Genomic DNA, 21,549 nt, shown 5'->3' with positions numbered 1-21,549 from the left:
TGCATCGCACAATTCGGGGGAAAATTCCTGAAATCGACGTCCCGTAACTTGCCGCAGTTTACGACGATTCGTCCAGAAGTTAGGACGATGCAGTTATTTCGTTTTTCTTGTGGACGACTTCTCGCACCCCTCCCTCTTCTCCTTTATTCGTCCGTTCATCCCGTCGCCTCGATCCCCGACATACCTCGACGCTCTTTTCGCAGTGACAGAAAGAGTACAGAAGTTCGCGAACGATCCAGTGGATCTTCGCTTGATAAACTCTTTCGAGACTTAACTTTCTTTTCCTATTTTCGAGATGCCCTCCTCCCCCCGTCTATCGCCTGTGGCACGAAATGTTTCAGTTATACCCGAGAGCGTTAAATTTTTAAAACGTCTCAAATATAACTGTTTTTCTTGCTTCGAGAGAAGCTAATTCCACGAATTCGTGTTATGTAATTTTTTTTTTTTTTTTTTTTTTTTACATGAGAATGTTCCGCGCGCCGATCGATATTGTATCGATTCAATAAATAACGATCGTATCGTTTTTGTCATCTCTTTTGAATTACATCGTATACGTTGGTTATTGAAGTTTAACAATTGAAATGGCAAATATGAAACATTCATCGGTATCTTTGTGATCATTAAATGATATAGTATCTGTAGCGTGTATTCATGATATTATAATATTCAAGATAATTATGCATAGATATTAAAGCGACATGCAAACTGATATAGCTTGATCGATATTACAGCTGCGGTTAGTTAACAATAATGAAGCAATATATGATAATTTCACCATTCGCATATATATTGTTAGAGACATGAAACAACATATAACATAATTGATTCTAATAAATATGAGTTTCCGTGGTAAAGTAAAGTTTTACCTTGCGTTATAGAATTCTTAATGTAAAATCACATTTTATTTCAATAATTATTTATATATTTATATATAATATATATATATTTACTCTTAAAATCTACAGATTACAGAATACGTATTAAAATAGTTCGAATTTTTTATCATTTCTATTATATTGCAAGATCACACAGTAATATATAAAATTATATTAAGTAAGCTTCGCTGATGAAAAGTATTCAGTGTTTCCACGTATCAGAATTTTACGATTATGGTAACAGAGCGACATTACCGTTTTTTGCTTATATCATATATATTTTTACTGCGCCATTATTTTATAATCATTCGCGAGCGAAAATGTTTGAAGCACTCGTGACGACCATTACCGCATACGTGATAACGGGATATTTCACAAAATGTTTGTATTACAAATTTTTTCATACGTAGGTAAATACGATAAATACGTTAGCTCATCGCAGGTTTTCAGTGCGGTACAAATTGAAAACGCAGAATAAATTTTTATCTCTCTCACAGGGATAACATCTCTTTCATTCCTACATTTGATGCGATAGAGGTGTAAAGAAAAACTGCGTTTTTTTAATTTTTGAGCCTTGTAATCTTGTCGTTGCATGAGAAATTGACTATACTTTGCAAATTCTATATTTTTTAAATATATGTTTCGCTCGTATTTCAGAATTTTACATTTGTTATTTTTCGTGAGAGTACGAGAAAGTGATCAAGATATCATCAGACTTACAATTAGTAATTGTGTCTTACTTGCATAGAGGTATAAGATCGATTAAGTTTTTTTTTTTTTTTTTTTTTTTTTTTTAATATCCATAAAGATGCGTTCACATCTTCTTAGAAATAGTGGCTTGTAAATGCTACGCCGGTAACGTTCGGTCGACGTATGCGAAATGTTGTGACTGTAACGTCAGTTCGCGTATACGATCTACCTGCGCGATATATTAATGCTCGTGTGTTGGACTGTCCAGAGGGTTTTATCGGAAAATTCGATCGCGTCGCACTGAGGCGCACTGAAAGTACAACGCAGCGAAGCTTACAAAAAAATGCACGAGATAGGGAAAGCGAGACGGAGAGGGTGAGCGAGGGAGACGAGGCACGATCGGTGGAGGGTGGAAGTGTATAAGAGAGTGAGAGACAGCGACGCACCACATTTATCCTGACGAACCATTACTTCCATTCATCGTATTCGCGATACTGATGCGGATACGTGGCTTTTCCGATATATATGCCCGATGGCACTATCATTAAAATGACATCGCGAAAGCGGGAGGGACACGGGCCGTGATGGAGAGAGGAAGCGTCAGCGATGTGACCCGCACCCGGCTTCGACCTCCATTTCCCGTCGTTGCTCTAAGCATCATAAATCTTGAAAAACCGTTAATCCCCGGCGCTCTTTTATTTCGGCATCACTTTGGCCTAACAGCTTCCAACGATGTTAAATTAATATTAGCAGCAAACGCGTGGCGCCGCATGAAAAATGGAATGGCGCTTTCGACGCAGGAAATGAGAAATGTGCGAATCTCGTGTAAAGATAGCGGAGTTTGTTAATGGGCCGATTAGTTTATGCGATCAATAGGCCGGCCGCACTTTTTAATCTGAATATCGCGCGAGTTATATATCTCAATTAATTTCGCAAAGTAGTTACATTATGAATACGATATAAACACGGCGCGAATTTTCCTACGAATTAACATGTTTTTCGAGAAAATCTATTATATCTTTGAAAATTCTACGTTATAGGGCTGTGCAAAACGTATAAAGCTGTGTTTGATTTCCAAATCGATATGTTGAATCGTTAGTTTGAAACATTTGATTCCTTAATCAACTGCGTTACTCGATTCTGCAGTACTGGGAAAATTGATACCGAAATTAAATCTATATTTTCGGTTTCGCGTGTCACAGCTCTACGTTGAAAACATTCGATTTCGAAATCAACGTGCATATTTAATTACAGTACCCGATCGAGAACAATCAGAGCTTGAGTATCCTCAGTTTCGTGCCAACTATAGAGGACGACGGTAAATATTTGACATGCCGCGCGGAAAATCCTGATATATCAGACAGCGCGTTGGAGGACAAGTGGCGGCTTGACGTACAATACCAGCCGGTGGTCACCTTAAGGATGGGCGAAACGTTGAATCCGGATGACATCAAAGAGGGCGACGACGTGTACTTCGAGTGTATAGTGCGGGCAAATCCGAAGGTGTACAAGCTCGCCTGGTTCAAAGATGTAAGTACCGCGAACACTCGCGTGTCTATCACGATATCCGAGGAAACGTTTCACGGTGTGTTTGCGTTTTGTTGCACACCCACGCCGTCCGTTCTCCCGCCGCTTTATGCAAATGTAATTCGTTCTCCATTAGATAACTCGCGTGCGTACTATACCCACGCGTTCTTTATTACAGTACAGTTTATTACAGTTTCCATCCGTTAGCGCGCGAGCATTCAAATTACATTATAATTGCAATTAAGCAACACGGACTTGTATTAAATTCAAATCGTATTGCAACGGCAATTTGTACGTGGTTTCAGGGCAAAGAATTGAAGAATAATTCTACAGCGGGCGTAGTCCTCAGCGACCACTCTTTGGTTCTCCAAGGATTGACTCGTTACTCCGCCGGCGATTACACCTGTCTCGCCGCGAACAGCGAGGGAAAGACGGCCAGTAATCCGGTGTCGCTCCAGATAATGTGTAAGTGAAAAGCACAATTAACAAGTTGAGGTTCTCGTGTAATTAATAGCCAAATTATCTCGATCGAAAATTGGCCCGGGTAAACAATGCCGTAATAGCATTGGGGCGTATGTCCTTCATAAGCGGCGTTGGTTCTCCCAATTTCCCTCTCGCAGCCACGATCCCTCGATAATTACTTAATCGATGGTAAGCAACTCCGCGGTGTGCGCACAGAGGCAAGTACAGGGGTGTTTGTCGAACGCATGAGAAACGAACGCGACGGTTAAGTCGAGGGATAAAAAGGGGGAATAGAACGGGGAGCGCGCGGTAGACAGGGTGTATAGTTTTCTGTGAAACACGGAACGCGGGTTATTCTATTAGAATGGTCGGTGCCCCTGGTGCCAGCCTGGCGTATCTGCATCTTGTAAATGACCTAAGAGGGAAGGAAGGACTGCGATGCATATTCAATGTATGTAAAGCGTAGTTGAATATTCATGTGTGGGTGAACGCAGGCTGGCAATGTGCTAAGCTAGACCGGAGCAGACGTACGGCGAGGCGCACGTAACTGAAGGAGATCGCGGATCCGTTCTGATGTTCCAAAACCCCCCTGCGGACGTTGACGACGTCGATCTTTTGCATTCACATGGGACTTCGAACAATCCGTGATCACGTCACGATATAATATTGTGCGAATGACGCGCCATGTCATGCAAAAGACATTCCCTTTCGCATCTTATTCGAATCGTTTTAGATAGTTTTTATTATTTTTCGTAATGTGATTTATAATATCATATTGCGCAATAAATCCATGCTTATTTTGTACGACATATACGGTATATTCTTATCGATTATACCTTTATTAGGCGCATTAAGACATAAAAATTTATTACCTGGTTTTATTCTAATATATTTTAAAATGTGTTTGTAAATACGTGTAATTTTAAAACGATGAAGTTTTCAAGAAAAAATGAATAACTGTTCTTACAATATTTATATGTACGAGTATATGAGGTAATAAGATCCATAGATTCCGCTTCCAACAACTTTAACTGTTTGCAATGCAAATCGTATAAGTATGAAAAGCTTCCCGGTCAACACACATTTGATTCACAAATTTAGAAGTTTGTTAACATCCATTGTTATACATGTGTGTTGAAGTATATTCAAATCTTGATAACTTTGAATCTAATAAGAATTAGAAATTAAAATTTATCTACATACTCTCTGTCAACAGCAGCAATTCTGTCGCAGATGAAAACCTCTATAATTATAAGAATTTCTTTATTTTTAGAACTTAATAGAGTTCTTTGGACTAATGTAATTTTCAGCGGTATAATTTATTTGATCTCGGTTTTTACTTTGATCATAGGATTAATGATGAATGAGCATTGATTTCTGGCCACTGAATAGTTAACAAACATATATGTGATTCGCGTTCCACGGCTTCTGAACATTTATTATTGAACACTTAATTCGTTCGCTAGAATAAAGAGTAGAGAGAAAAGTGTAGTTGCCGAATGTTTTACTGGAAAAACACGTCAACAAATTTGTCTGAATGGTTGTTCCGAAGAAATTGCGAAGTTATTCAAGTTGTCTTTTTAAAAAATACGTATCTGCGTCAAATATAAAACTGTTTTTCGCCACGTTTCCCTAAATCGTTTGAGTTATCGAACGATGAAATAGTGAATTTTCATAAAAATATTATTTTTACGAATGTAAGGCGAATCAAATAAGATGACTATGTTGAAAGGTGTTTAAAGAAAATAAACGACTCGATCGAGTTTTTGGTTTATACAAGAATCGCAAGATATACTGGGAGAGACATGTCTAAGAAAGCACCTTGTGGCATTTCGCAAAGTGATTTCCACTTCAGAATACGTCGCATTAAGCGAAGAGATCGGCCTGATTTCTCTACTACTGTCTCTTATCCGCAAACTTGGAGAACGCGGACGTTATTCCAAAACGTCTACGTAAGATATTATCCTTTAGTAAACGGACGTATCGCTCTGGTGATATACGTCGATATGTACGTAACGCGTAGCATCTCTCCAACTTCTCATCTTGGCAATTAATTTAGTATCTCATAGACTGTATCAAATTGCAACCAGACAGTCTCTCTATCCGTGATTCCTAGTCCTAGTCTTCGGTCGTAAATCATCACTCCTGCCGTGTGGGACTTCCGCATGTCATGCGCCTATCGCAAATACCGGTGTCAAGGGAATTTCCTATTAGACTATCGATCGACCGTGCAACCGGCTGAACGGTGTCGAGCTGCTTCTTCTTCCGTTTGACACTCGCGGATCTCGCCGGGATATCGGGCGTGCGCGCACGCAAGCACGGTGCGATGCAACCGTGCAACGAAACAGAACGTCGAACATCCATTTAAACTCGCCGTTAATATTATTCCGCGACAAGAATGGAATGCTGATTGATTTACGATTTATATGTACGGAGCATGACCCGGAGGAAACATAAATTAATCAGAATAGCTTTTTATGCTTATCATCGGACAATAAAATTTCTCGGGGCAGAAGAACGTCGACTTGCATACACTTTGTTATACTTTAATCTTGACAAGCGGGCCATAAATCACTCTGTACTTCAAACTTTGCGCTACTCCATCGTTGTTCGCGCAGAAAGGCCACCGTTGGCAAAGTACGACGACTTTGTTTGCAGATGCGCCGGTGTGCAAGGAGGGCAAGAGCGAAGTGGTGGTTGGCGCTTTGAAACAGGAGACCGTGTCGTTAGTGTGTTCCGTGGAGAGCCATCCGGCGCCATTGACTTTCCATTGGACATTCAATAATTCCGGCGAGCTCGTCGAGGTACCACACTCGCGTTACTCCCACGTATCGGCGCCCGGCGCGCCAGACAGCCTGAAAGAGTACCAGCAGTTTCACGGGTACAGACTGAACTACACACCGGCCACGGAAATGGATTACGGTACGGTGGCATGTTGGGCGAGCAACCAGGTTGGCAAGCAACGAACACCTTGCCTTTTTCAGGCAAGTACTTTTCCACACATGTACCTTTTCGCTTCTTTACGTTTCAGCGACTTGCGCGGTTTCCGTCCGTGCGATTCAGAATTTCGAGGCTTTTAGCTTAACGCGCGAGCATACGAAGTAACATTCGTGCGCATAGATTAATCGCTTTCATTGAAATATAGAAGGTCCTCTTTTCGTTGTCGTACTCTATTATAATAACATATACTTCGTCACTCTAAAGTGATGAGATAAAGATTTTATTTTAAATACAACTGTCGATACGTTAGTCACTTCTGTGTAATCGATGATTAAAAACGAGAAGTTTCTCGTCAGGTAGATTTGTGAATAAAAAAGATAGTAAAGTCATATTCTTGAAATAATCTTTATATTGATTTCAATAATGTTTAATTTATGACTTAGTTACAAAAATGTAAATTGTTGAAAATATCAAAAAAAGAATGATTATTTTCAGTAGTTCTACTAAAAAAAAAGTTTACATTCAAATTTATTAAATAATTTATTAATAAAATGAATTTTTTTAATGTGATAGATTCAATGTGTCATTCTGTATATTTGGACTCTAATGGTGCGTCTCCACCTGAGAGTAAGAACTCTTGAGAGCAAAAAGAAAGAGAGAGAAAGAGAGAGATACTCTCGAGAGTCTCTTTCTCTTTCTCTCTTTTTGCTCTCGAGAGTTCTTACTCGCAGGTGGACACGCACCTTTAGGATTTGTAGATGACATAAAATTATTAAACTCGGTGTTGCTTTCGCGAAATTTCTAGAGCATGCGATGTAATTGGAAATACAATATATCAACACATGGAAAAAATGGACATATTTCAAACTTTGTTTAAAAAAGTATATAGACATACACATTTGTTTCATGTGTGTGTGTGTGTGTGTGTGTGTGTGTGTGTGTGTGTGTGTGTGTGTGTGTGTGTGTGTGTGTGTGCGTGCGTGCGTGCGTGCGTGTGTGCGTGCGTGCGTGCGTGCGTGTGTGTGTGCGTGCGCGAGCGCGCGCGCGCGCGTGTGTGTGTGTGTGTGTGTGTGTGTGTGTGTGTGTGTGTGTGTGTGTGATGGATATTACATATTAAATAAAATATTTCGATCATACGTATATAAAGCTTTTCCGATTTTTGTTACAAATTTTATTCTGGTTTGTAGAATCTCGTATAAAATCCTGTCTAAATTTCTATTTTCTTTAACAAATAATTTTTTTTATTAATATAGCTTATGAATTACTCCTGACATCAAAGTTTCTGTCAAATATATTCTCGAGCGCACTCTCGGGGAACATTTTTTGCATAATCTTTTTATTTTTATACATGATTTTATGCGCGAGAAATATATAACTCATGTCAGGTTGGTTAGAGTATACTATAAAAAGAAATTATATTAGTATCCTTGAAAATCTCAGGAAAAATAGTATTTTATCGTTAATTGTAATATAGGATTTTATCTCCGTCCGATATCGAGGGTTGAAACACGGCGTTCTCCCCGATCATTACGTCGGTCACGATTCTTAGCCGTATCGATATATTCGATCTAAAAGTGGTTTAAATCATCCGTATATACTGCATGCCTGAAATATTCCAGTATTTACACGACGTGCGTCATGTTGCTAGCTATTTCCTTCATAAATTTCATGCATTGTATACTCCGGCATCACTATGCTCCATACATTTTCATTTTGATCGATCGACGGCATCTACAAAGAATGCGGGGGGGGTTGCCTTCTTTGACGATACAAACTGTGCTCGTATTTGACATGCATATGAGTCCCCGAACGTGTGTAAAGTCGTTTACTGCCGTTGCTCGAAAGATCGATCGCCCTTTCCCTATTGTGAAAATTGCGATATAGAGGAATGCACGATGTAAACATAGCGGTTAAACTATATTGTTAAACTATGCAGTTGTGTGCAGTAGTATTACGTGCGGAAGCAGTATTAAGAGCGTACTGCTTGGCCTAGGCTTCTTTTTACGGGGCAAGAAATTGAACTCCGCATCATTTGTAAATGCGATAAAGCGTATATTGATCGATCAATACAAATATATTTTATCTCCGGTCTGCTTGTTTCAGGTTATAGCCGCGGGTCGCCCGTACGCTCTTCACAATTGCAGTGCCACGGAGATGTCAGCTCCTCTGGATATGGAGGAGCTTGGCACGAAATCGGGAACGGGGCTGGTAGTCCGGTGCCTGGAGGGCTACGACGGAGGTCTTCCGATATATAGTTATCAGCTGGAGGTCGTGTCTGATGAAGACGGAGGTCCGATTCTCCTAAATAAAACCGTACCGGCGGGTCCCAACGGGCCGACTTTCGAAGTCGCGGGACTAACGACGGGAAGAAGCTATCGACTTTTTCTCTACGCGATTAATGCGAAGGGAAGGAGCGAGCCTGCCATACTCGAGCCGGTAACCCTGAAGGGTGTCGCTATGTACACGACTGGTGAGTACCTTCAGCTTTCTGAGTCTACTTTTGTATCGACGAGACAATCTTGAGACAATCTCTTTTGCTTTTCTCAGTATATATATACACTGAAATTTATATTAGTATCTTAAAATTAAAAGATCTCATTTTTTAATTTTGAACAAATACTGACTGCAAAAAAATAGAGATACAAAAGTTCTAGTTTCAGCTTAGAACTTTCCAGTGAAGGCAGCCGTATAAGACCGTTTAAAATTACGATAATCATATAAATGTAACTATTTATCTCAAGAATATCGGTGTAGGAAAGCTACGAGAAGTTTCCTCGTTAGCGAAGATGATTATTCTCGTATTACGTGCAAGCAGGGAAGGAGAATGATCTTAAGAACGTCTCCGAGTAAGTCGTAAACGAATCATAAGCGCAATTTGGTTGACTTATAAAGTTACTGGATAAGGAAACCTGTAGTAAATTCGCGCTGTAGCATCACACAAAGTTCTTTACGATATGCTCTACATTATATTTAAATTTCTTATATTGTGCAAAGTAACGATCGAGAGAGAACTTATGGCTCGTCAATTGTCTCGCTTCCACATTGCGCGGAACGGATAGGACTTCGAAGTACCCTTGCAAATGAAATATTCACTTTTCATGCGAAGTCGAGTTTTCGCTAACTGCGGGGAATAAAAAAAGAGTGATTGCATTGTATTCATCAGGCCGGCGACCAAACCAGTTTCCTTTCTCGACTTCCTGCATTTACGCGCCGATCGTCGGTCGCTGCAGCAATAACAATCGCGCTATATTTTTCTCGTCGGGTCTTGTTGAAAACCGAGCGGAGCGGACGTGCTCTCTGAAAAATGACGCGGCCCGACCGGAAAAAACGCTGAATTTCGCTTTTGACGGTCCATTAGCGTGCGTTCGGACGGGTGTGGTTATACGGCGTGCGCGGATAGCGTCTATTATATCCGATGATAGCCGTCGCGCAAGGTCGGCGGATATGATCGCAATTTCACAAATACTGCGAACGGACGCGTCAGTATTGCAATTAGTCGGTTAACCGATCCCCGTAGTCTCCGCGCTGTTCTCGACGACAGGCTCACACTGTGGTCGGCGATGTTGTGAGCCAGGATGTGAGGAACGGGAGGTAGAACGGGTGGTCTACCATCCGGATGGAGGTGGAAGCGACCAGTGCCAGTAGGAGAGTTTGTAATGCTGAACGCAGCACAACGCAACCGCAGGTATCGGGCTCTGCGGACCTTGCAATTAACAAAACAGATTACTCTCAATCAACGAACACCTATACCCGCTCCGGCGCACGGGACGTGACAGTTTCACTGGCTTTCTGCGACTCCCCATGTGACTCCATGGGGAAATAGCAAACAGCGTGTGTCCGGCGTTGATTTGAGTTGCGGTCAGTTGGCTTCTTCCCTTGACCTAAATCGAAGAAATTCGAGCTAACGAAAGAAAACAGAAAAAAAATTCATTAAATCTGAGGGGCACGACGGTACGCGCTGTCAGAATATTTATATATTTTTATAAGGTTACGAAAACCATGTTACGTATTTGTACATAAAAAGACATTGAGTGTATGATAAAACAAAAAGACAGCTTTGTTTTTCCATTAAATTTTTATCAATTAGATAATAAATTCATAATTCGGAGGAATATTATCTTCTATGTAATCTTATACATTGAATCGAATTATTGAAAAGTCTATCGAGTTTATCCGACGATCGATCGAAACTGACAAATTAGAGAACGTATGCCAAAAAGTTCAAAAAATATACATATTTATTCTCTAATATAAATTTATTTATCAGAGCGAATACTTATATATTCTCGCGTTGTCAGTAAAGCTTTCTGCTTTCACGTAACAGCAAAGGGGAAACGTTCCTTGACGTCTCGGCACATTTTCTTGTAATATTGGTGGCGTTAAACCATGTTGCAAACTTGAAAGGCATCAAACACAAAGAACTTATCGTCCGAGCGTCTGTTCGTGCTGTCGCTCGTCGACACGAAAAAGCCAAAACGCAAGAACGTAATCGTCGGCTTGATCGATGTGCTGCAGACTGCATTACATACCAAAAATTGCTGGAAGGTTGGCGTGCTCGAATTTAGCTGCAGCGAACGGAAGCTAAGCTTCCGCCGCTTTAATACGCAAAAGTAAAAGGTTGCTGCGTGCTTTCTTGTTTCGGCAAATATTTCCAAGCCAGGGGCCAACAAATCCAACAAGTCTTTCGCGCGCGAGCGGAGCCAATGCACGAACGATCGGAAAGTATAACATTTGCACAAGCATCCCAGTTGGCTGACGGCACCTCGATCATTCCTTTTCCATTCTGAGCAATGCTCGATTATAATGGACTCTATCCGTGCGGCTCCGGCAACGTAATAGAAAGTCATTTGGTAACATACGGTCGCGGGTCAACACGGGGTTAATTCAGTTTACCACCGATTTCCAACGCCACCAACCACCGTAGTCCCACCACCACCACCCCGCATCTTCGTGTTTCCTCCCGCGTCCTCCCCCTCGTTATCGTCCTTCACCGCCGGGTCCAACCCTCTTCACTCTCTCTTCTTCCTTCCTTCCTTCCTTCTTCGTTAATTCCGACACGCCTGACTTTGCACTCTGGCTCTCTGTGTGCGAGGGTGGCGAGGTGCAAATATTGATTTGACGACCGTAACCTCGCGGCGCTGATTTGCCCGAATGGCGGCCTGTCTACGAACCATCGAAGCCAATTTGTGGGCTCTTTGTATTGTCCCCGTCTAGCATTGTCCTATAAAGAGCCGCAGGCCGTCCGTCGTCCGTTGGCGACAGAAGGCACTGCGCCAGTTTTTGTGCTGCGTTTTTAACATCTGCGTCTGTTTATTCTGATCCTCGAAATCAATATTTTACATTACTCCATCGTAGCAATCACGACGCGCATACTTATCTCTCTCTCTCTCTATAGTTAAAATAATATAAATATTAAAATAAATTACTTGTGTTTATATGCGTAAACATAAAACATTTGAAAATCTTTTTATTAAAGCTCGGTAAAGTTTGATATTAGAATGGAGTAGATGTATAACCGTATAATTTATGTCCCGTACACAGAGAATGGAGATGAATCTCCACTTTGCACTTCTCGCTTATCACGTTCTGAAACAAATACTTCCCTTTTCCTTTACTCCAACAAACCATTGCGGTTCGCGCGGAGATCTTCCACTGAAATGTTTTTGCGTATCTTACCGGTACGTCCTGTAAGGAACAAGAAGTGGCCGCGAACGAACGAGACACTGGTCGGTAACGATACCGACACGCCGAGAAGAAGATATGATTCAAGTCGAGAAGTTCCTCTCGCCACTGCGCGAGAACGAGAAAAACGGTAACTCAGCGCGGCACGCCACGGTGGCGCAAGAAAACGAGCACGAGAAATAAAAGCGGTAAAGGCAAGTCGGCGCAGCTAAGACAAGTGGGAAGAAAATTGTGTAGTGGCCTCTTACCGCCACCCCACCGTTTCCTAATCTCTCATTGAACGGATACCGGCTGATCCATTAGTAAAATTAAGCGGATGACGAATATCCTTTCTCCTTCCGTGCGGTAGCGTGTTCTCGACTTGTCGACTCGCGCCGGTTTTCTACGAAATAAAAAATAACGGTAGAAGAGAAGATATCTCTTCTTTTACCACTATCTTCAGACACGGTGCGTTAACGTAGCACCGTGAGAGAAGAGGCAGCGACGGCGGAAAGGCGGAGGAAAAACAGGAGCCAGAAACGAGATACCGAGGTTGGGAGGGTAAGGAATACTTGGGTTGCTATGGGCGATCCCGAATATTCTTGTTGGAAACTCCATTCGCATATAAGTCACGTAACTCACCGAAAAGGATTTTAGGATTTTAGGATTAATCCTAAAAGTTTTGTATCAAGCGAAGGCCGCAATAAACATCGCGATACAAATTTATGCGCGTTGTTATTATAGATGATAAAGAAGTTAAGCTTTCCTCGTTTATATTCGACACCGGGGATCCTTAAATATAGACGTTTGAGAGGAAAGCGAACGTAATTATCCCGGAAAAAGGGTAAACTTTTGCAACATTTAGCTTTCATTAACGAGGGAAGGGAATATCCCCGAAATCATTCTCTCCGAGAGGATCGATCGCTTCTCTAACTCCAAGGTTTTCAAGGTCCGAGAGTTTTGGCACTCTTACGTGTGGGTAGAGTCGGTTGTTTGGCCCCGGGGTCTGCCACGTGGACGGTTTCGGAATGCAATTCTTGCGAAATTGGTTTCGCGTTTCCACGGAATTGCTTCGATTTGGGATGAATTACTTTACTCGCTCCGAAAAACGACTCACTCGCGCCCCGTCGCTCTGGCCTTTCACTCGCGGAAAATTTCCACCATGAAAATCCGTATACCCGTAACTCTGTCTACGTCACGGTATCCCTCGCCGAATGCAGTCTAATTTTATCGTGATTTCGCGCGTCTCGTTTTCGTTCTCTCAATGGTTCTCGATACCGTCGGATAAGAAGATGACGAGGAGGAAAGAGGCGGTGATATGCTGGGTACGTGGGATCAAAGCGGATTCGATTTCTCGTACTACGATTGACATTGTTTTCATAGAACGCGCAACAGGCCGTACATCTTCGCGAAAAATACGAGTTCTACCGACAAGATGAACGGGAACGTCAATATTAACTCTTTCCCCGCTCGCTACAGCGAGCCGAAATACGTCGATGCTTATGCAGCGGATTGTTGGCAGGTAATATTTCACAACGCCGCTAGCAAGTTGTTTCCGCGACACCGCGAGCGTGTTCGAAATTTGACAGCGTGTGTAATATATTTCGCAATACAGCTGTGCGTTTTTGCAAATATCTTCGGGACGTTTCCAATTTCAGTTAAATATATCAATTATTTAAAAAAAATAGCATCTTTTTTTTTTTTAATTACAGTAAAAACACGTTCATTAATCGCATCAGAGATAATTCTCAATTGTTAACAATGTGTGCTTGTGATGAATCAGATTACTTAAATGCGATCTCGTTAAACAACGAAATGATAAGAAACGCCGTAATGGAACGTCAGGGAAACACAGGCCAGTGCAAGTTTACAAGTAGTTTAATTTTTTTCCCATTATACGCCGCGGCCAGCACTTTAGCGTTATTTCAAAAATTTCTTTCCACGCTGCTGTAATATACTCAGGCAAGAATTTTAAGTGGTGCCGTTCACCTTTATCAACAAAAGAGGAGACAGTTCCTTACAGCGTCAGATGTCAGCTAATAATATCTGAATTCAAAGCGCTTGCGAGAGAGTTTGCTTTCTCTGGCAGTCCGCTGACAGATTTTTTGAATGACCGGTAGCACCGTTGCTTAACACGGGGCGACCCTGCACAACAACGTCGAGTGGCTCAAAGAATTCCTCCTGACGCGTTCTCAGCGTCGTCGAGTCCGCCTCTGCCTTATTTACGCAGGTAAGACAAAGTGCATAGTCAACACAACGCGCGACGAAAGAGCGGCTTGAGTGCATTAAAATCCTGTTTAAGGCCAAACAATTGCGCGCGCAAGAGGTGCACACGCGCGTACTCCCTCTCTCTTTTATCCTTCAACCGTGATACGAGTCGTTATAATAATTACGTTAAGTCTCGCGCGGAAGATCAATATTTTTCATAAAGTTTCAGAGTACACTCCTCGTGTTGGGATCGTTTTTCTCAACAACGTTCCTTTCTCACGTCAGCGGTAATTGCATTTTATTCTAATTGCTATCAATTGTTTTTATCACTGCTGCAACAGCGCTGAATTTTTTTCGTTCAAAGAAATCCAAACGGAAAAAAGTTATTGTAACTTGTGCCACTTGTGAAGGAACAAGATGTTAATTCAAGTGATATCGACCGTCGTTGATCCCTTCGTTCTCGCAATTATACCCGCTTTTAGAATTTTCCGCCACGATCGGGCAGCTATACCCCGCCAGATACATCGGCGCGGCCCTGCAATTTCACACTGGAAAAAGTTTAATTACTCCCGGTGCCGGGGACATATCCTGGTGTAAACATACTGTCGCGTTGGTTATACAAGCGAGAGACTCGGCTCTCGACTAAACTCTTTCATGAAGGGAACGCAGAACGCAGCAAAGCCGAGACGTAATGTCCGCATTCACTTGGTCGTCGGATGTCGTTCCGCTTGCTCTCTCTTCCTCTCTATCTATCTCTCTCTCTCTCTCTCCCCGTCTTTGGTTTTTTATTTTATTTTATTCTCAGTCCGCGAGACGGAGTTTAAATTGGTCCGCTTTCCGCCGGCAATCAAAGTCTAATCAAACTTTAACGAGTATCACGAATGCTCCCTGGGTACCCGTCAAGCCGAGAATTCCAACTATCTCTGTCTTCCGCAGGACTGCGGATAACAGCGGATTTACGGCTCTTTTAAAAATTTCAACAGCGCCGACGGTAGCCGATCTAAGGAGCGACATTGGGATTGAACGTGACAAGCCGCTTCTTCTTGTTGAACGTTCCTTGTACACGAAGTTGGAGTTTCTCGCGTCGGTTCGCACGCATTTTTTCGGCTATTAGCTTATTTCGATCAACGACTCAATGACTTTCTCTTTCCACCTGGCTGCCCGATCGGTTCCGAACCGTTATCGCATATTAACCAGCGGAAACACTACCCAGATTTTACTACCGACAGCTCGGAGAGCACAAGGAGCAATCTATCAATTTCTTATTAACAAACTTCGGTCGTTATGCCCGCGAGATGAAATTTTATGTATTTAATGCCGTGCGTCTTAAACGTCTTTTTTCAGCAAACCCTTAAGAAGCGCCTCTTTCAGGTGCATATCCTCTCGCTCGATAATATTTGCATAATGGACTTTCGCAGAAAATTTATTCGCTTGCAATTTACGCAAGCACGCGATGCTTTTGATGAATATACTGTTCAAGACTAAATTTCAAATACGCATTTATTTATTTATACGAACACAGTTAAAATCGAAATGCATGCTTAATTCGAAGTGCATACCTACAGTAATATTGCGTATAACTGATCGTTCAATCCAAACATATTTGTTATATTATATTTAAACATATTGCAAAATAAAAAATTGAATAATAAATAGCGAATATAGGCGCTGAATTAAATATAATTATGTACGAGAAGTTATTCAAAATGTTAACACACTGAAAAAAGGTATATTTTCATTCTCTTATTTTCTTCATTTCTTTAATGTAATTTTGCATTCCCCCCACGTCCGCGTGAAAATAAAAGGTCTTAAATCCCGGCTAATAATAATCCTAGATTTCGCTGTTTCTCGGTGCGGCACGCAATATTCATGCGGAACTGTCGTTAACTGAGCGTAAGATACGTAAAATAGAATTTGCTCGAACAGAAGCATTAATTTACCGAGTGAATGCATAGTACATGCCATTCCCTTTATGCGCGTAATCGTGTAACGATTATGAAATTAACTTCAAGAACAAATATGGTTAGAATATAATTACCTACATAAAGCGCATTTTAATCCGATGTCCACATCACAAATTTATGAGAAAATTAAAGCGCCATTCTTCCAAGAACAGCGTAAAATGGCTGAATAGAGACTCTGTGATGATTAATCGATAAAAATTGTTGTAGTTTATTCTCTTCGTCTAAAATATTTTAGTGCTCGATATATTTGATACATATATTATAAATACACACACACACACACACACACACACACACACACACACACACACTCACGCACATACACACATACATATACATTTTTTTTTCAAAAAAAAAATATTCTTATACGTATATAATGTATAAAAATATGTATATTAGGATAACCGCGAAAGAGATCATATTATGCCTCTTTTAACTGCAACCGCAAACAATAAACTAGGAAAATAAGAAAGCCTCAATGGCTGTAATTTAACCTAGGAGCGATCTCGTTTACACCGTTCATTTCTTTGAGATTCTCAATAGGCCGCGGTCTTCCAGCGCTAAACGAGCTTCAAAAGGCGCATTGTGGTCGTTTTTTCGTGTTTTTAACTGAGCTGCAAGCTCGTCGCTTCCGAAATTACCGCTCATTTAAGCTTTAGTTACCGCGGGCAATGTGACGGTAAACTGCGGAACTTGTATTTGCAATGTCCGCCATTATTAAGGAGGCTGCTGCTGCAGCGGTGTAAAATAACAATATATATTTTGTATGTTCCATGAATGACACGTTATGCGCTCTCCGATATTTTTTCTCAATTACAATTTTAAATTATTGTATTTGTTATTCTGCTGTATTGCATATCTAAACCGATCGAAAACCAACTCTCGCGCCGCGCTAATAGCATTCGTTTGCAATGGTAGCTTATAAAGCACGATTTCAGCTAAAAAAATTCAAGCAAAATGATTGCGACGCGTAAGGGAATACGAGGAAATGTGGAGTCGACAGGACATAGATTCCGATGCTCACGTATACGAGCCGGTTTATATTTAGGGGTGACACGAGCTGGGTAGCGAGTGATAACTCAGAGGAAGGATGGACTCGCACGAACGTCCTTGTAGGAAGGGATAGTTTTACGGGTATACGCAAGCGGCAGGGTGTGTGTTAATTGATGTAATTATATCCTCCTTGCAGCGAGATACGCAAACGGAGAGACACGCATACACGTGTACGCGGAAAACGGCAGGTCAGCAGGATGTACATAGGTATTCATATACGTGCGATATATTGCGCCGATGTGACAGGACATTTATGTAGAGGGGTTGAACTGTAATCGAGCTCTGTAATGGACTTTCATTAATTATTATCGTGCTTATTAAGCCGGACACCTGATGACGCTTATTTTCTTGATGATCAGTTACGAAGGCAAAAAAAGAGAAGGGAGAGTCAAGATACAGAAGGATATACTATCTGCGTTCTCTTATCTGATTGTGAATAGAATTATTGAATATGCGGATGGTTCCGCAACTGTAATTTGAAAGCAAAATGGTTTTGTTACTAATAAATAATTTCCCCGAGGAAAATAAACACCACATATAAATATCACGTAATTGTGAATTATTCGAAATATTAAAAGGAGAGGAAACCATGCAATAGAGTTAGTTGGAACAAACAGAGTTTTATAATCACCATTGCATTGTATCGTGATGCTCACGTAAATCATTAATACACCGATTTATTAAATAATTCCATCTTCTTTTTGTTAACGCGTTTTCGCGAAATTTGATCTTAATTATAATTTTACAATTTATTGTGTCGTTGTGACATCAAAATAATAAAAAACTTTAAATGCAAGATTTTAATTGGCAGTAAACATTTTTATGTTGCATCCAGATTGGTCATGCCGTAGTATTCTAATTAATAAATATTGCAGTTAGCAATATATGTAAATAACTGTACAGGCTGTACTGTACTCCAAAAAATATCTTACTAAAGATAAATTTAAGATGTCTTTTTAGAATTTTAAAGATGTGTTCAAGACGTCTTTTGATAAAGTTTTAAAGACCTTTTTTAGACACGCGTGTTATCTGAGAAACTGTCGCGTCGAGCAGCGTAACAGACTTTTTCTGGCGCAACTCAAAAACTCTAGCGATCGCGCCACTTTGTGACGTTATCACAAAAGAGGTTTAGTTCTTACAATCAGGCCACTTTCAGGGTAGCGCTTTGCGATATATGTGTACCAAGACGGTGCGACCGTTCAACGATCCCTTTTCGATCTATCGCTGTACGTTACTTTTTGTTCAGGGCGGTGTCACGCGTCGGTAGTAGGGGAACATTGAACCGCTCCCTTTTTGATACTTTCATTCACCTAGACAAAAGGGAAAGGCTTGAATTACAAAATACAAAACAAGTACGCGCCTGGCAAAGTCATTTAGTAGCTGGGAAAACGTGCACAACATTTACCGCGATTCCCGGATTCCGTTCACGAATTTGCTGCCGACGATCGACGAGTTGCGCCACGCAATCTGTGTGGGTAATCGAAAAGTACGAAGGGCCAATCGCACCTCTTAGCCGTATCGCCATTTCTTTCTTTCCTTTCATCGACACGACGACGTTGAGATGTCGTTAAGAGAGCGAGCGATGAAAGAAAAGTTACTTATAGCGCTTCCCGCTTTACGAATTGCGAAGTTCTATTCCGCGTTCGATGGAACGTTAGGATTGGGGAAAAGCGGGGTGGATTGCGTTATATACTAGTTGGGGAATAGGAATATCTCTCCGGAGAGATCGATAGAAGTTCCAGTTGATCGAGCATTTTGCATCGACTGTCGCGGCAGGCAACACCGATGCATCGATGCTGAATCCGTTGTTGCTGGGCTTGGCAGCCATGGCGACGCTTTTGGCCCTGGCCGTTGCTGGAATCCTGGCGGCGCTCTACCGGAAGCACTCCACCGGCCGACCCGGAAGTCCAAAGCACGCTCCCATCGTATGCGAGCCGCCTAATGCAGGTGCAACCACCCCGGTGCACCCTCAGACCAAGCAGGCGGTCGATGACATCGATCCAGACATCATACCCAACGAGTATGGTGAGTCCGTCAGCATTCCGATGTGGAAAAGAATTGCACGAAGCGAGTGTTTTTTATATCGATGAGAAACGTAACTGGTCTGTCGCATATGCATTGTCTTTCAATTGTATCGAGAACACACATAACGCAAAAAACGAGTAAAGGAGCGATAAAAATGACATCTTCGGTTTTCTTTCCAAGGAGATATAAAATTACCAGACAAAAAATTTTCTAGATATATAAATATATAATTTCAATGAAAATAATATAAAAATTTTTAATTTTCATTGAACTTTAATTATAAGACGAAACATACTATTCATTCAAAACGCTGATATATAGAAAGATAAAAACATTATATATTCTATATGAAGATATATAAAGATAAATATATTTCATTTCAATTATTCATCGACAAGTATATATTTTTATTTAAAGAAAATACATTTCTCAATCGTATTCTAAGATAGGTAATTAAAGATTGCAAGACTGTTAAATAATAAATTATATCGAAATTATATATTAGATAATAAATTATGACTTTGTTCAGACTTTGGAACAAATTGATGCAGCAATTTGAACGACGATGATGGCGTGTTTAATGTTAAATCGAATTAAAACTTGCTCCATTAAAAAAATGGAATCTAATATATATAATATATATCTATTTTCTGAATAAATTTATGTTACATTACCCATGAATTTCTTTTACGTTGCATCGTATAATCTGTTAATCGTCATGTGTGTATGAATGTAATACGGTTAGAATATTAGCAAGCGATAGTCGATATTTTATAATTTATGTTCGACTTCGTTTCTAGATTACGTATGAAATTACAAATTTTCAGCATGATACCGATAATACCAATATTCAGCAAGATATCAATAATTCAACCGAGCTTTTTGTATAATTAATGTTATAATTGTGTCAAATTAAAGACTGCATAAAATATTAACGAAAAAGGCAAATATATTACTCTTGAATGGATATGTACTCTTGAAAGAACGCATTATGCATATTCTACATCCGCGTTGAGCACAGACATAATAAAATTCTCTCATCTGATATAATTTTCCAAGTGTATAATAATAAACACGTAATATTAGTTTTTGTACTTATAGCAAGCGAGTCTATGTGTGTGAAACAAACTTCTCATTTAAATTCATTTCAGCGCGATGTTACTTTTTCCATGAAAATACATTTTCCATTTGCGATATTAATACGCGAACTACGTCGCGGTGAGCGAGCTGCGTGAATAATGATAATGTCCAGGGAATAAAGTTGGATTGAGATACTTAAAAATCGAGAGATCCCTCGTAATTTTCATCTTTCGTAATGAAAGTTTCATCGATAGAATAGCGCATATTCTTGCAGGGTCTTATTGCAAATTCCACCTTTTTCGATGCAAAAAAAAAAAGAGAAAAAATTAAAAAAAGGCGTCATGAAGAATCAGTCGCGAAGCTTATGTTGGATTTTCGCATTTATAAGAGAGTACAGTACTCATAAAAAAATAACTGTTCCTTTCTCCTGATTTAATCGACTAAGCGGCTTAGTCGTTCGGTCTCTGCATGGCTTCCGTAAATCTGTCCGCAGAAAGAAGACCCCTAACGTACACTCCCGTCTACAAGACACCGCCACAACGAAAAAAGAAAGATCGCGCCATCGATGAGGACGTCTCGCCGGAGAAAAGGCCGATCGTTCAGCACGGTCTGGACCTGCCTCCGGATCCGATGTTGACCGACTGCCTGCCAACGCCTACCATAAATTATCCGCAAAATCACGTGTCTCAGCAAAGCGCTTACAATCATCCGCCCACGATGGCTGATTTCAAACAGATGGCGATGGACGCCTATAATCAGCGTAACAACCAAAACGTAAGTGATTGTGATAAAATATATTGCCATCTTATTTGTTATTTCCTGTTTTTAATCCGTAAAGATCCTTACTATTTTCTTCGTCGAAGGAAAAATCAATGAGAGCTGCAATTTTTGAACAAAAATGTAATTATATTGAGTGTTCAACTACTAATTCAATATGATTGACGACATTATGATCTTTCGCAAAATGTTACAAATAGGGTTTATTTAATATTTTATTTAAATTTTTTGGGACGAGAAAACTCTTCAATTTTTACACTCAAATAAGCGAACGAGTAAGTAAACAA

General features: G+C 40.6%; 1 protein-coding gene and 1 long non-coding RNA gene across 4 annotated transcripts in view; one reads left to right on the top strand and one right to left on the bottom strand.

Annotated features, from left to right (window-relative positions):
* Positions 1-21,549, bottom strand: part of LOC143901497 (uncharacterized) — a 155,106-nt gene that overhangs the window by 24,653 nt on the left and 108,904 nt on the right. The gene's annotated exons all lie outside the window — the stretch shown is intronic.
* The window catches only part of LOC143901496 (nephrin), a 146,375-nt gene that overhangs the window by 122,608 nt on the left and 2,218 nt on the right, over positions 1-21,549 (top strand). For all 3 annotated transcript variants that reach the window (XM_077413864.1, XM_077413863.1, XM_077413862.1), the window contains 6 exons: positions 2,820-3,095; positions 3,398-3,557; positions 6,213-6,538; positions 8,598-8,964; positions 19,157-19,405; positions 20,979-21,259. In XM_077413864.1, coding sequence (XP_077269990.1) covers positions 2,820-3,095; positions 3,398-3,557; positions 6,213-6,538; positions 8,598-8,964; positions 19,157-19,405; positions 20,979-21,259 — 1,659 coding nt within the window. The remainder of the gene's footprint in view (positions 1-2,819; positions 3,096-3,397; positions 3,558-6,212; positions 6,539-8,597; positions 8,965-19,156; positions 19,406-20,978; positions 21,260-21,549) is intronic.

The sequence above is a fragment of the Temnothorax americanus genome, unplaced genomic scaffold, assembly GCF_048541705.1.
Source record: "Temnothorax americanus isolate GAGA-0224 unplaced genomic scaffold, ASM4854170v1 Scaffold34, whole genome shotgun sequence".
Taxonomy (NCBI): Eukaryota; Metazoa; Arthropoda; class Insecta; order Hymenoptera; family Formicidae; genus Temnothorax; species Temnothorax americanus.
The sequence above is the reverse complement of the archived record's forward strand: the minus strand, read 5'-3'. Positions and strand labels throughout refer to the sequence as shown.